The sequence below is a fragment of the Raphanus sativus genome, unplaced genomic scaffold (assembly GCF_000801105.2).
Source record: "Raphanus sativus cultivar WK10039 unplaced genomic scaffold, ASM80110v3 Scaffold3593, whole genome shotgun sequence".
Classification (NCBI taxonomy): Eukaryota; Viridiplantae; Streptophyta; class Magnoliopsida; order Brassicales; family Brassicaceae; genus Raphanus; species Raphanus sativus.
The window spans coordinates 1-10,446 of NW_026618899.1; the positions used below are offsets into that span (position 1 = coordinate 1).

The following is a 10,446-nucleotide window of genomic DNA, read 5'->3' on the forward strand; positions in this document are numbered from 1 at the left end:
TTGGGGACAGGATTGAACGGCTGGAGAAGATCTCTGCACGCCATGTAAAACAGAACAAGCGCGTACAAAGCCACCGTGTAGGATATGGTGTAGATGATGGTAAGATAGAGATACGCCTGGTCAGGGTTAAAGTTCCCATCCTTGTACTTCCCTTTTGCGTAGAGCACAAGTGTTACAGCCACTAGGATAGGCTTCAGGATCACAAATTGCAGACAACCTTGCTTGCATCTCCTAATAAAACGCCTGCATCCAAAAAAAAAGACACCATGATGTTCTTATCAATAGATGTCAGCTTAAGAGGGTTGTGTAATGTTCAATTGGAGGAAACTTTACCCGTCCAATGTCAATGGAGGGAAGCAACAAGTCATGAGACACCATGATGGTTGTAGAGAGCGACCGCTTAAACTAAGAACCACTGCTCCTGGACCACCAACCCAAGCCAAACACAGTGATAGGAAGTTGTAAATGACCCAAGCTTCATAACTGAAAACACCAAAAAAGAAAGTCATTAGAGATATATAAATGTCACAAAAGCCTATTTGCCATTATAATGTAATTATTACTCACACTTCTCGTATGGAATCAAAGTATATGGAGCTTGTAGGGAGGACAAGAGACAAGAATGACATGAAGGCATAAACCTGAGAAGCAAACCAATCAAGAACATGTTAAGAACTAAAAAACAATGGCACAAGAGGTTAGAGATGCTTGAGGAGAAGACTAACCGGGACCATGAAGACGATGCGTACGATGTATCTCTGGTAAGTTGGCTCAGTGTAGTTCAAGAGATGCCTGTAGATGTGAAATATCGCCAAGGCAATGGCTCCAACAGTGCATAGAAACGCCACGATGTTGAGATAAAACGGTATCGTATCCGCCATTTTTTCTGCAAAACGAACAAAAGAAAAAAAAAACGTAAATTGAAAGAAACTATTCAAAAAACTATGTAATCAAAGCAAAAGGGTATACAAACCTGACCTCCTAAGACGGATCTGTGAAGAAGAAGTTGAGATTTTCCGCAAAAGGGTTTGGTGAAAATCGAGATCCGACCGTAAAGGCGGTAACTTTTCGTGGTGGGTTTTGATGATTCGTATGAGGGAAGTAGCAGAAATGATTACGGATCCGTGATTGGGAAGAACCCTAAATCAGCAAAGTTGGTAACTTTTCGTGGTGGGTTTTGATGATTTCGTGTGAAATCGAAGATCGGGGAAGAGAGCAATGTAAACCCTAAATTGAGGAAGAGAGAGGAGTTTGATTGTGGATTAGGAGATGAGGGTTTTGATAAGCCTTTTCCTTTCTGCTTCCTTCCTTGGGGAAGGAGCAAGCTTTAGGGAGGAGATGGGCTTTCACAGCGAAGCTAATCTAAAAGAGATTAAATTGAAGATTTTTAGATCAGCAACGAGTTAGAATCCCAATCAACGTCCATCTAATCCAGCCTGTGTACTCCAAACTCTAAATTATTATTATTTTGTAACGTTTTCTTTTTAATTTTATTTTTGGAATAATCTATTTTTTTCTCCTTAATAATTCAATCACAAGGTCTTTACCTAATCTGATGATTTAAAATATAAATAGACAAGCTTCATGATATCATAAACAATACTACAATATCATTTGTCGGCAATGCCAGAGCTTACCTGGTACCAAATGCTAGAGAAAGAGTTCCTTATTTGTATTTTGGCATGCCAGAGCTTACTTGGTTTGGGTACGTCTTACCTGGTACCAGTGCTTACCTGGTACCAAATGCTAAAGAAAGAGTTGGCTCGTTTTCTTTTTGGATATGTCTTTCTGGTTTAGTAATTAACTGTCTACAATATTATTTTTATATTTAATCTTTGTGCTGGTTAATTTGAAATGATTTTTTAGAAATAATTTTATTGATCTTGTTATTAAACAAATACTTTAAAATTTAGTATTGTTATACATTTTTTGAAAGTTTTAGTGATTTAAATGTCTTTTATATATCTTTTTAGTAAGAAAATATAACTTTGTATACACAATTCTATAGATGATTCTAAAGTATTGGATTAAAATCATATTACAATACTATAAGTTGTTCAAAATTTCCCAGTTTAAATAACCTCCGTGAAAAAACTAATATTACATATTATGGTTTCAAATTTGGAAGAATTATGAGCTTTGGTCCCAAACCTTATAGTATTTTTAAAAAAACGAAAATCATAATATATATTCCCTCATTTACTTAAAATTAACTAAAACTTATTACAAAGAAAATCATTTTGCAAATAATCGCAAATCCTAGATTGATATTATTTTAGTGGTTTGTATGTTTCTTATGTTTGGATATTTTTGTTATGCTTTTATGTTTTTTTTTTTTTTGAGAAATGTTTTTGTTCTCTATCGATTTAACTATTCCAGTTTTTAGATAATGATATGTTAGATAACACAAATAAAGGTTTTCCAGCTCTCTTTTCTAATCTACTATCCAGTACTGCTACTATCTATATAAATCTTAAAACATGTACATGATGAAAGTTTTTTTTTCTCTTTTTTTGATCAAGATCAAAGTTTTATTCCATGTGTAAGTAAAGCAAGCGAATGAAACTACAGTTTTTTTTTTTGATGAGCAACAGCGAATGAAACTAGCTTAATCCCAAAAGACATCATATGTTACGCCAGAAATAAAAGGATCCTGAGTTTACAAAATACCGGCCCATTTAAAGGCCCATCATATCTGATTATTATTACACCCCTTGGCAAGAACCTCACACTCTCACCTCATCCTTCCTCCTTCACCACCTCCGGCGAGTATCCAAAAACAATGGCGTCGACGGTGGGAGTTCCATCACTCTACCAAGCCCCTCACCTCGAAACCTCAAAACCCATCTCCAAAAAGAGGACTAGTTTCGCACCTCACTCTTTGGATAACCCTTTCTTCTCCTCTCCCATCTCTCTCCGAAGAACCCGTCTCATCCACTCCTCTCCTTTCTCCGCCGCCGCCGTCGCTATTCCCAACTCCGTCCTCAGCGAGGAAGCTTTCATAAGCCTCGGCCTTTCCGACGAATTCGACAACAACGACGACCCAGAAGAGCTCGCTATCTCGAAACTCGGGTTGCCTGAACGTCTCGGCGAGTCTCTGGAGAAGCGTGGCATCACTCACCTCTTCCCAATTCAGGTGTAAAGTCTTGTCCTTTCAATCTGATAACTGCTAAAGTCTTGTCCTTTCAATATGAAAACTGCTAAAGCCTTGTCCTTTTATCTTCTTAAATGGTTTTTGGTGTTGTCTGAAGAGGGCTGTGTTGGTTCCTGCATTGGAAGGACGAGACATTATAGCTCGTGCAAAGACAGGAACTGGGAAGACTTTAGCTTTTGGTATCCCTATCATTAAACGCCTCACTGAACAAGCTGGAGACTACTCTGCTTTCAGGTCCTTTTTTTTTACCTTACATCCACTTTGTTTACACAAAATGTTCAAGAAATCTTTAGGGGATAATTATGCGTTCTATAGAAATTAGAGAATTAGAGACTAGGTGAATTATTCGAGTTCTAGGCTAGGCCTGTTCATTAACAAATGTTGTTATATATTTTTAAATTTTTATATATTTTTAAAGTTATATTAGATTAGATATTTTAGTTTTTTGTGTCTAACTATAAAATTATTTTGATGAATTATAAAGTTTAGATATACAAAAAAAATTAGACAAATTTTATGGATCTGCATTGACAAATGTTGATATATATTTTTTCATTTTATATATTTTACATTTATATTAGATAATTTACGTTTTTTGTGTCTAACTATAAAATTATTTTGATGAATTATAAAATTTAGATATACAAAATTTTTTTTTGACAAATTTGATGGATCTGCATTGACAAATGTTGATATATATTTTTACATTTTTGTATATCATTAACAAATGTTGATATATATTTTTACATTTTTGTATATTTTACATTTTTATTAGATATTTTAGTTTTTTTTTGTGTGTGTCTAACTATAAAATTATTTTGATGAATTATAAAATTTAAATATACAAAAAAAATTAGGCAAATTTTATGGATCTGCATTGACATCATTACTTGATTAAACAAATTTACACCAATTTAGACCAATTTTAACCGATTTAGAATGATTTAAACCGATTCGAATTGCATAAATTACCATGTAGACCGATTTTTAGAACATTGGTACACATTGATGGTTTTGTAAATGTTTTGTTTTTGTATTTATGAGTAGGAAGTCTGGTCGTCTGCCTAAGTTCCTTGTCCTTGCACCTACACGAGAACTAGCTAAGCAAGTGGAGAAGGAGATCAAGGAGTCTGCGCCTTACCTAAGCACTGTTTGTGTATACGGTGGCGTGTCTTACACCATCCAGCAGAGTGCTCTGTCTCGTGGCGTTGATGTTGTTGTTGGTACTCCTGGGAGAATCATCGACTTGATTGAAGGAAGGAGCCTCAAGCTAGGTGAAGTCGAGTACTTGGTGCTCGATGAAGCTGACCAGATGCTTGCTGTTGGGTTTGAGGAGGCTGTCGAATCGATTCTCGAGAATCTCCCTCAGAAGAGACAAAGCATGCTTTTCTCAGCAACTATGCCTACTTGGGTGAAGAAGCTGGCGAGGAAGTACCTTGACAATCCCTTGAATATTGATCTGGTTGGAGACCAAGATGAGAAGCTTGCAGAGGGGATCAAACTCTATGCAATCTCAGCTACATCAACCTCAAAACGAACTATTCTAAGCGACCTTATAACAGTATGACTCAGCTGATAGATAGCTTGGTGTCTTTAGTTCTGTATTGATTTGTTCTGTTTTTAAATCTTTGAAGGTGTATGCAAAGGGTGGCAAGACCATTGTGTTTACACAGACAAAGAGAGATGCAGACGAGGTCTCACTAGCGTTATCAAACAGTATAGCTTCTGAAGCGCTTCATGGAGATATCTCTCAGCATCAAAGAGAGAGAACGCTCAACGGTTTTCGCCAAGGGAAGTTCACGGTTCTGGTTGCCACTGATGTTGCATCTCGTGGACTTGACATCCCCAACGTAGATCTTGTCATCCACTATGAACTTCCTAATGATCCAGAGACCTTTGTGCACCGTTCTGGTCGCACTGGGCGTGCAGGGAAAGAAGGCTCTGCTATTCTCATGCACTCTAGTAGTCAGAAGAGAACGGTGAGGTCTTTGGAGCGTGATGTAGGCTGCAGATTTGAGTTTATTAGCCCACCAACCGTTGGTGACGTGTTGGAAGCGTCAGCAGACCAAGTGGTGGCTACTCTTAACGGTGTTCACCCTGAGTCTATTAAGTTTTTCTCAGCAACTGCTCGAAAATTGTTTGAGGAAAAAGGAACAGATGCTTTGGCTGCAGCTCTTGCTCACCTCAGCGGTTTCTCTCAGCCTCCTTCGTCTAGATCTCTCCTCAGTCATGAGCAGGTTCTTGATTTTGTATAGCTTCTTGAGAGTCTTGGAAGGTTCGACACTTCATGAGCTGAAGTTTTACTTTTTTTAACTGCAGGGATGGGTGACTTTGCAATTGATACGGGATTCAACAAACTCTAGAGGCTTCTTGTCTGCGAGGTCTGTCACTGGTTTTCTTTCTGATGTTTACGGTCCAGCTGCAGATGAAGTTGGAAAGATCTTCTTGATTGCAGATGAGAGGGTCAGTATCATTGAAATGATAGTTATATCAGCAGTATTTTTTTCAAAACTATAGTCTTATAGATATCTCTGTTTCTGCTGATATATCCAGGTGCAAGGAGCTGTTTTTGATCTACCAGAGGACATTGCGAAAGAGCTACTAGAGAAAGAGATGCCAGAAGGAAACAGTGTCTCCATGATAACAAAGGTTTTTGATACAACATTAACATATTCAACATTAAGTCCCTTTTTGACTAACAACGCTTGACATCTTTTGCGTTTTGGTTGTAGTTGCCTCCGCTGCAAGATGATGGACCGTCTAGTGATAACTATGGGCGGTTCTCAAGCAGAGACAGGATGTCTAGAGGAGGAGGAGGTTCTAGAGGGTCAAGATTTAGCGGTAGAGGAGGTTCATCACGAGGACGTGATAGTTGGGGAGGTGATGATGACAGAAGAGGTAGAAGCAGTGGAGGTGGAGGAAGCAGCTGGTCCCGTGGTGGTGGTTCCAGAGGGAGTTCTGATGATTGGTTGATTGGCGGTGGTAGTGACAGAAGATCATCAAGCAGCAGAGCTCCTTCCCGGGAGAGGTGAGTTTTTTTTTTTTGAGCTTTAAATGAATCTTATGTTAAAATCTTCACACTTGCCCTCATCAACTGATTGTTTGATGTATGTAAATTAGGAGTTTTGGAGGTGCTTGCTTCAATTGTGGAAGTTCAGGACACAGGGCAGCAGATTGTCCTGACAAGAGAGGGTTTTAAAGTGTTCTGCTCTTGAGCGAGAAAGAGAGAGATCCTTGTCCTTTTTGGTGTTCTTGATACATATTCGTTCTTGCTTCAACCATTTGTTTCAGACGGTTAGAGTGCAATCACTGAGGATGTATACTTCAGACAAGGTCTAATTACAAGCATAGTGCAGAAAGTAAGCAAGAGAGAAGGTTTTCCTCAAATGGCATTTTCAGAGATTGCTTCAGAAACATGCCAAAGCTGATGGATGGTTATTATAATGATCAGATTCTATGTTTCTGAGTTTTGCAATGATTAAGCGTTTAGTAATTCTATGTATGTACACTACTCCTTTTTGTGCATCTCTTATATGTGATCACATTTGTATTGACAAGGTGTCTATGTCCTTATAATAGAAAATCAAGTTTGAATAGACTTGTCACACAAGTATCAGATACATAATCATAGTTTATCATGATTCTCAAAATTTTCTTCTTGATAAACCTCTATCAGTATAAATAGATTTAAAGACAAATCACAAATAGAAGAAAAAAAAAAATCAAACGGTGGTTGAAGGTGATGAAGATGTTGTCGGTTTAGCAAGTCGTCTTGGGAGACCACATTTTGGCAAACAATCTTGATAACAAGGCTTGTTTTGTTTGCCACAATTAATGGAACAGACTCTGAAGCAAAAGAATCTTGAATCTTGCGTTGGCTTGATGTCATCACCATCATCAACATCAACACTCATTCCATTGCATGCTTGTAAAACAAATCCCATCATTATCAATGCTATAATCATATACACTTTTCCCGCCATTTTTCTCTTACAAGTTTTTTCTGTTTAAAACAAAACTCTAGGACTTGTGTTTGTTGTATGAGATGTGTAGATTGGTGATAGAGAGGAAGGCGTTTATATATTGAGTTTTTGCCTCTATATAAAGTATATTTGTTGTTTCTGTTTGTGATTTTTGTTCTTTGATATGTTTAGTTTGGTTAGATTTATGTCTAGCTTGACATAAATAGGATTTGCTAACTGTTGTTTAAACTGCATTCTTGTTATGGCATTTTGTGACTTGGAAAATATGAAAACATGCGATGTACAGTTTTCTAGTATTGATTCTTTAATGAACAAGAAACCATTGTTGTCTCATGGATCTTGATAAATTTTAAATCCAAAAAAAAATATACGGTTCTTTAATTAATGATTCTACAATGAGCAATAGCCGAACCAAACTTTTACATATTAATACTGAACATCAATTCGTTGAATTGACTAAGCCGCTCTGTCCAACACACTTCCATCATCTCATTGGCAAGATTGACTTGGACTCTCCAAAACTCTAGATTCAGTGTTATTAACTTTTGTTAATCATGCTTACCAGAAGACTTCGACGTGAACCTTTTTTGCTTCTTTTTTCTTTTACATTTTTTTACATTAAAACAATAATTTGTATTAACTTGGACCTCTCTTTTGACTTGTAAATGAGTGAAAATAAAATGTTCCATACCTATTTAGAGAAAGAGCTATTAGAGAAAGAGATGCCAGAAGGAAACAGTGTCTCCATGATAACAAAGGTTTTTGATACCACCACATAATATATTCACATTAAGTCCCTTTTTGACTAACAACGCTTGACATCTTTTGGGTTTTGATTGTAGTTGCCTCCTCTGCAAGATGATGGACCGTCTAGTGATAACTATGGACGGTTCTCTAGCAGAGACAGGATGCCTAGAGGAGGAGGAGGAGGTTCTAGAGGGTCAAGATTTGGCGGTAGAGGAGGTTCATCACGAGGACGTGATAGTTGGGGAGGTGATGATAACAGAAGAGGTAGAAGCAGTGGTGGTGGAGGAAGCAGCTGGTCACGTGGTGGTGGTGGTTCCAGGGGAAGTTCTGATGATTGGTTGATTGGCGGTGGTAGTGATAGAAGATCATCATCAAGCAGCAGAGCTCCTTCCCGGGAGAGGTGAGTTTTTTTTTTAAATTTAAACGAATCTATGTTAAAATCTTCATACTTGCCCTCATCAACTGATTGGTTGATGTATGTAAATTAGGAGTTTTGGAGGTGCTTGCTTCAATTGTGAAAGTTCAGGACACATGGCAGCAGATTGTCCTGACAAGAGAGGGTTTTAAACTATTCTTAGTTAATGGTTTTTGCTCTTGAAAGAGAGAGAGAGAGAGAGGGAGAGATCCTTATCCTTTAGTTCTTGCTTCAACCATTTGTTTCAGACGGTAGAGAGTGCAATCACTGAGGATGTATACTTCAGTCAAGGTCTAACTACAAACATAGTGCAGAAAGTAAGCAAGGGAGAAGGTTTTCCTCAAATGGCATTTTCAGAGTTTGCTTGGGAAACATGCCAAAGCTGATGGATGGTTATTATAATGATCAGATTCCATGTTTCTGAGTTTTGCAATGATTAAGCGTTTAGTAAGTCTATGTACACTACTCCTTTTTGTGCATCTCTATTGCTATATGTGAACACATTTGTATTGACAAGGTGTCTATGTCCTTATAATAGAAAATCAAGTTTGAATAGACTTGTCACACAAGTATAAGATACATAATCATAGTTTATCATGATTCTCAATTTTCTTATTCTTGATAAACACTAAAGACATCTTTAGCCGTTAGCTCGATCAATATAGATAGTTTTAAAGACAAATTACAAATAGAAAAAAAAAAGGATCAAACGGTGGTTGAAGGTGATGAAGATGTTGTTGGTTTAGCAAATCGTCTTGGGAGACCACATTTTGGCAAACAATCTTGATAACAAGGCTTGTTTTGTTTGCCACAGTTAATGGAACAGACTCTGAAGCAAAAGAATCTTGAATCTTGCGTTGGCCTGATATCATCACCATCATCAACATCAACACTCATTCCATTGCATGCTTGTAAAACAAATCCCATCATTATCAATGCCATAATCGTATACACTTTTCCCGCCATTTTTCTCTTACAAGTTTCTTCTGTTTAAAACAAAACTCTAGGATTTGTGTTTGTTGTATTGAGATGTGTAGATCGGTTATAGAGAGGAAGGCGTTTATATATTGAGTTTTTGCCTCTATATATATATTTTGTTGTTTCTGTTTGTGATTTTTGTTCTTTGATATGTTTAGTTTGGTTAGATTCATGTCTGGCATGACATAAATAGGATTTGCTAACTGTTGTTTGAACTGCATTCTTGTTATTTCATTTCTTGTTATGGCATTTTGTGACTTGGAAAAATATGCGATGCACAGTAAGATCCTCTCTTCTGACTTGTAAATGAGTGAAACTAACATTTTCCATATCTATTTATAATCCAGTACTATTTAGAACATTTTTGAATACATAATCATTTGAAAATTCCAAGAATTTTCATAGTAAATTTACTAAAACAGAAATTTAATGATTTGATGAATTATACGTACTAGCTGTGAAAAAACAAAAGTGTTACATAAAGACAAATTAGTATAATATATCATAAAATCCCATGATTTTCAAGTTTCTGAAATAAATAAGAAGGCCAATCTCACAAATTCCATCAAGTACAAACAATGGAACTAGAAGTTTTTTGAGCTTTAAAACGAATCTATGTTAAAATCTTCACACTTGCCCTCATCAACTGATTGGTTGATGTATGTAAATTAGGAGTTTTGGAGGTGCTTGCTTCAATTGTGGAAGTTCAGGACACACAGGACAGCAGATTGTCCTGACAAGAGAGGGGTTTAAACTGTTCTTAGTTAATGGTTTCTGCTCTTGAAAGAAAGAGATAGGGAGAGATCCTTATCCTTTAGTTCTTGCTTCAACCATTTGTTTCAGACGGTAGAGAGTGCAATCACTGAGGATGTATACTTCATTCAAAGGTCTAACTACAAACATAGTGCAGAAAGTAAGCAAGGGAGAAGGTTTTCCTCAAATGGTATTTTCAGAGATTGCTTGGGAAACATGCTAAAGCTGATGGATGGTTATTATAACGATCAGATTCCATGTTTCTGAGTTTTGCTATGATTAAGCGTTTAGTCTATGTACACTACTCCTTTTTGTGCATCTCTATTGTTATATGTGATCACATTTGTATTGACAAGGTGTCTATGTCCTTATAATAGAAAAATCAAGTTTGAATAGACTTGTCACACAAGTATCAG

The 10,446-nt window shown here is 36.9% G+C and overlaps 3 protein-coding genes across 3 annotated transcripts; 2 read left to right on the plus strand and 1 right to left on the minus strand.

The window, feature by feature from the left end:
• Positions 1-5: 5 nt before the first annotated feature.
• LOC130506724 (uncharacterized) lies at positions 6-1,435 on the minus strand (the record flags this gene model as incomplete). Its single annotated transcript, XM_057001407.1, has 5 exons — positions 974-1,435; positions 726-886; positions 568-641; positions 334-483; positions 6-243 (listed from the first exon to the last, which is right to left on the minus strand). Coding segments are annotated over exons 2-5 (618 nt in total), but the record flags the coding sequence as incomplete, so codon positions are not given.
• A 1,291-nt stretch (positions 1,436-2,726) lies between these two features.
• Positions 2,727-6,752, plus strand: LOC108812923 (DEAD-box ATP-dependent RNA helicase 3, chloroplastic). Its single transcript, XM_018585321.2, has 8 exons — positions 2,727-3,136; positions 3,252-3,388; positions 4,202-4,715; positions 4,789-5,391; positions 5,474-5,617; positions 5,708-5,803; positions 5,887-6,182; positions 6,275-6,752. The coding sequence occupies exons 1-8, from the start codon at positions 2,783-2,785 to the stop codon at positions 6,351-6,353; spliced, it is 2,223 nt and encodes a 740-aa protein (XP_018440823.2). The 5' UTR covers positions 2,727-2,782; the 3' UTR covers positions 6,354-6,752.
• A 1,065-nt stretch (positions 6,753-7,817) lies between these two features.
• LOC108807874 (DEAD-box ATP-dependent RNA helicase 3, chloroplastic-like) lies at positions 7,818-8,451 on the plus strand. Its single transcript, XM_018580104.1, has 3 exons — positions 7,818-7,895; positions 7,980-8,284; positions 8,373-8,451. The coding sequence occupies exons 1-3, from the start codon at positions 7,818-7,820 to the stop codon at positions 8,449-8,451; spliced, it is 462 nt and encodes a 153-aa protein (XP_018435606.1).
• Positions 8,452-10,446: the final 1,995 nt, after the last annotated feature.

What these genes read in the sequence shown, in the direction of transcription:
- LOC108812923 (XM_018585321.2), top strand. Translation starts at nt 2,783, where the DNA reads ATGGCGTCGACGGTGGGAGTTCCATCACTCTACCAAGCCCCTCACCTC. An exon ending in TCTTGATTGCAGATGAGAGG is followed by an intron (nt 5,618 to 5,707) that starts GTCAGTATCATT and finishes TGATATATCCAG; the next exon opens with GTGCAAGGAGCTGTTTTTGA. An exon ending in GTGTCTCCATGATAACAAAG is followed by an intron (nt 5,804 to 5,886) that starts GTTTTTGATACA and finishes TTTTGGTTGTAG; the next exon opens with TTGCCTCCGCTGCAAGATGA.
- LOC108807874 (XM_018580104.1), top strand. Translation starts at nt 7,818, where the DNA reads ATGTTCCATACCTATTTAGAGAAAGAGCTATTAGAGAAAGAGATGCCA. An exon ending in GTGTCTCCATGATAACAAAG is followed by an intron (nt 7,896 to 7,979) that starts GTTTTTGATACC and finishes TTTTGATTGTAG; the next exon opens with TTGCCTCCTCTGCAAGATGA. An exon ending in AGAGCTCCTTCCCGGGAGAG is followed by an intron (nt 8,285 to 8,372) that starts GTGAGTTTTTTT and finishes TATGTAAATTAG; the next exon opens with GAGTTTTGGAGGTGCTTGCT.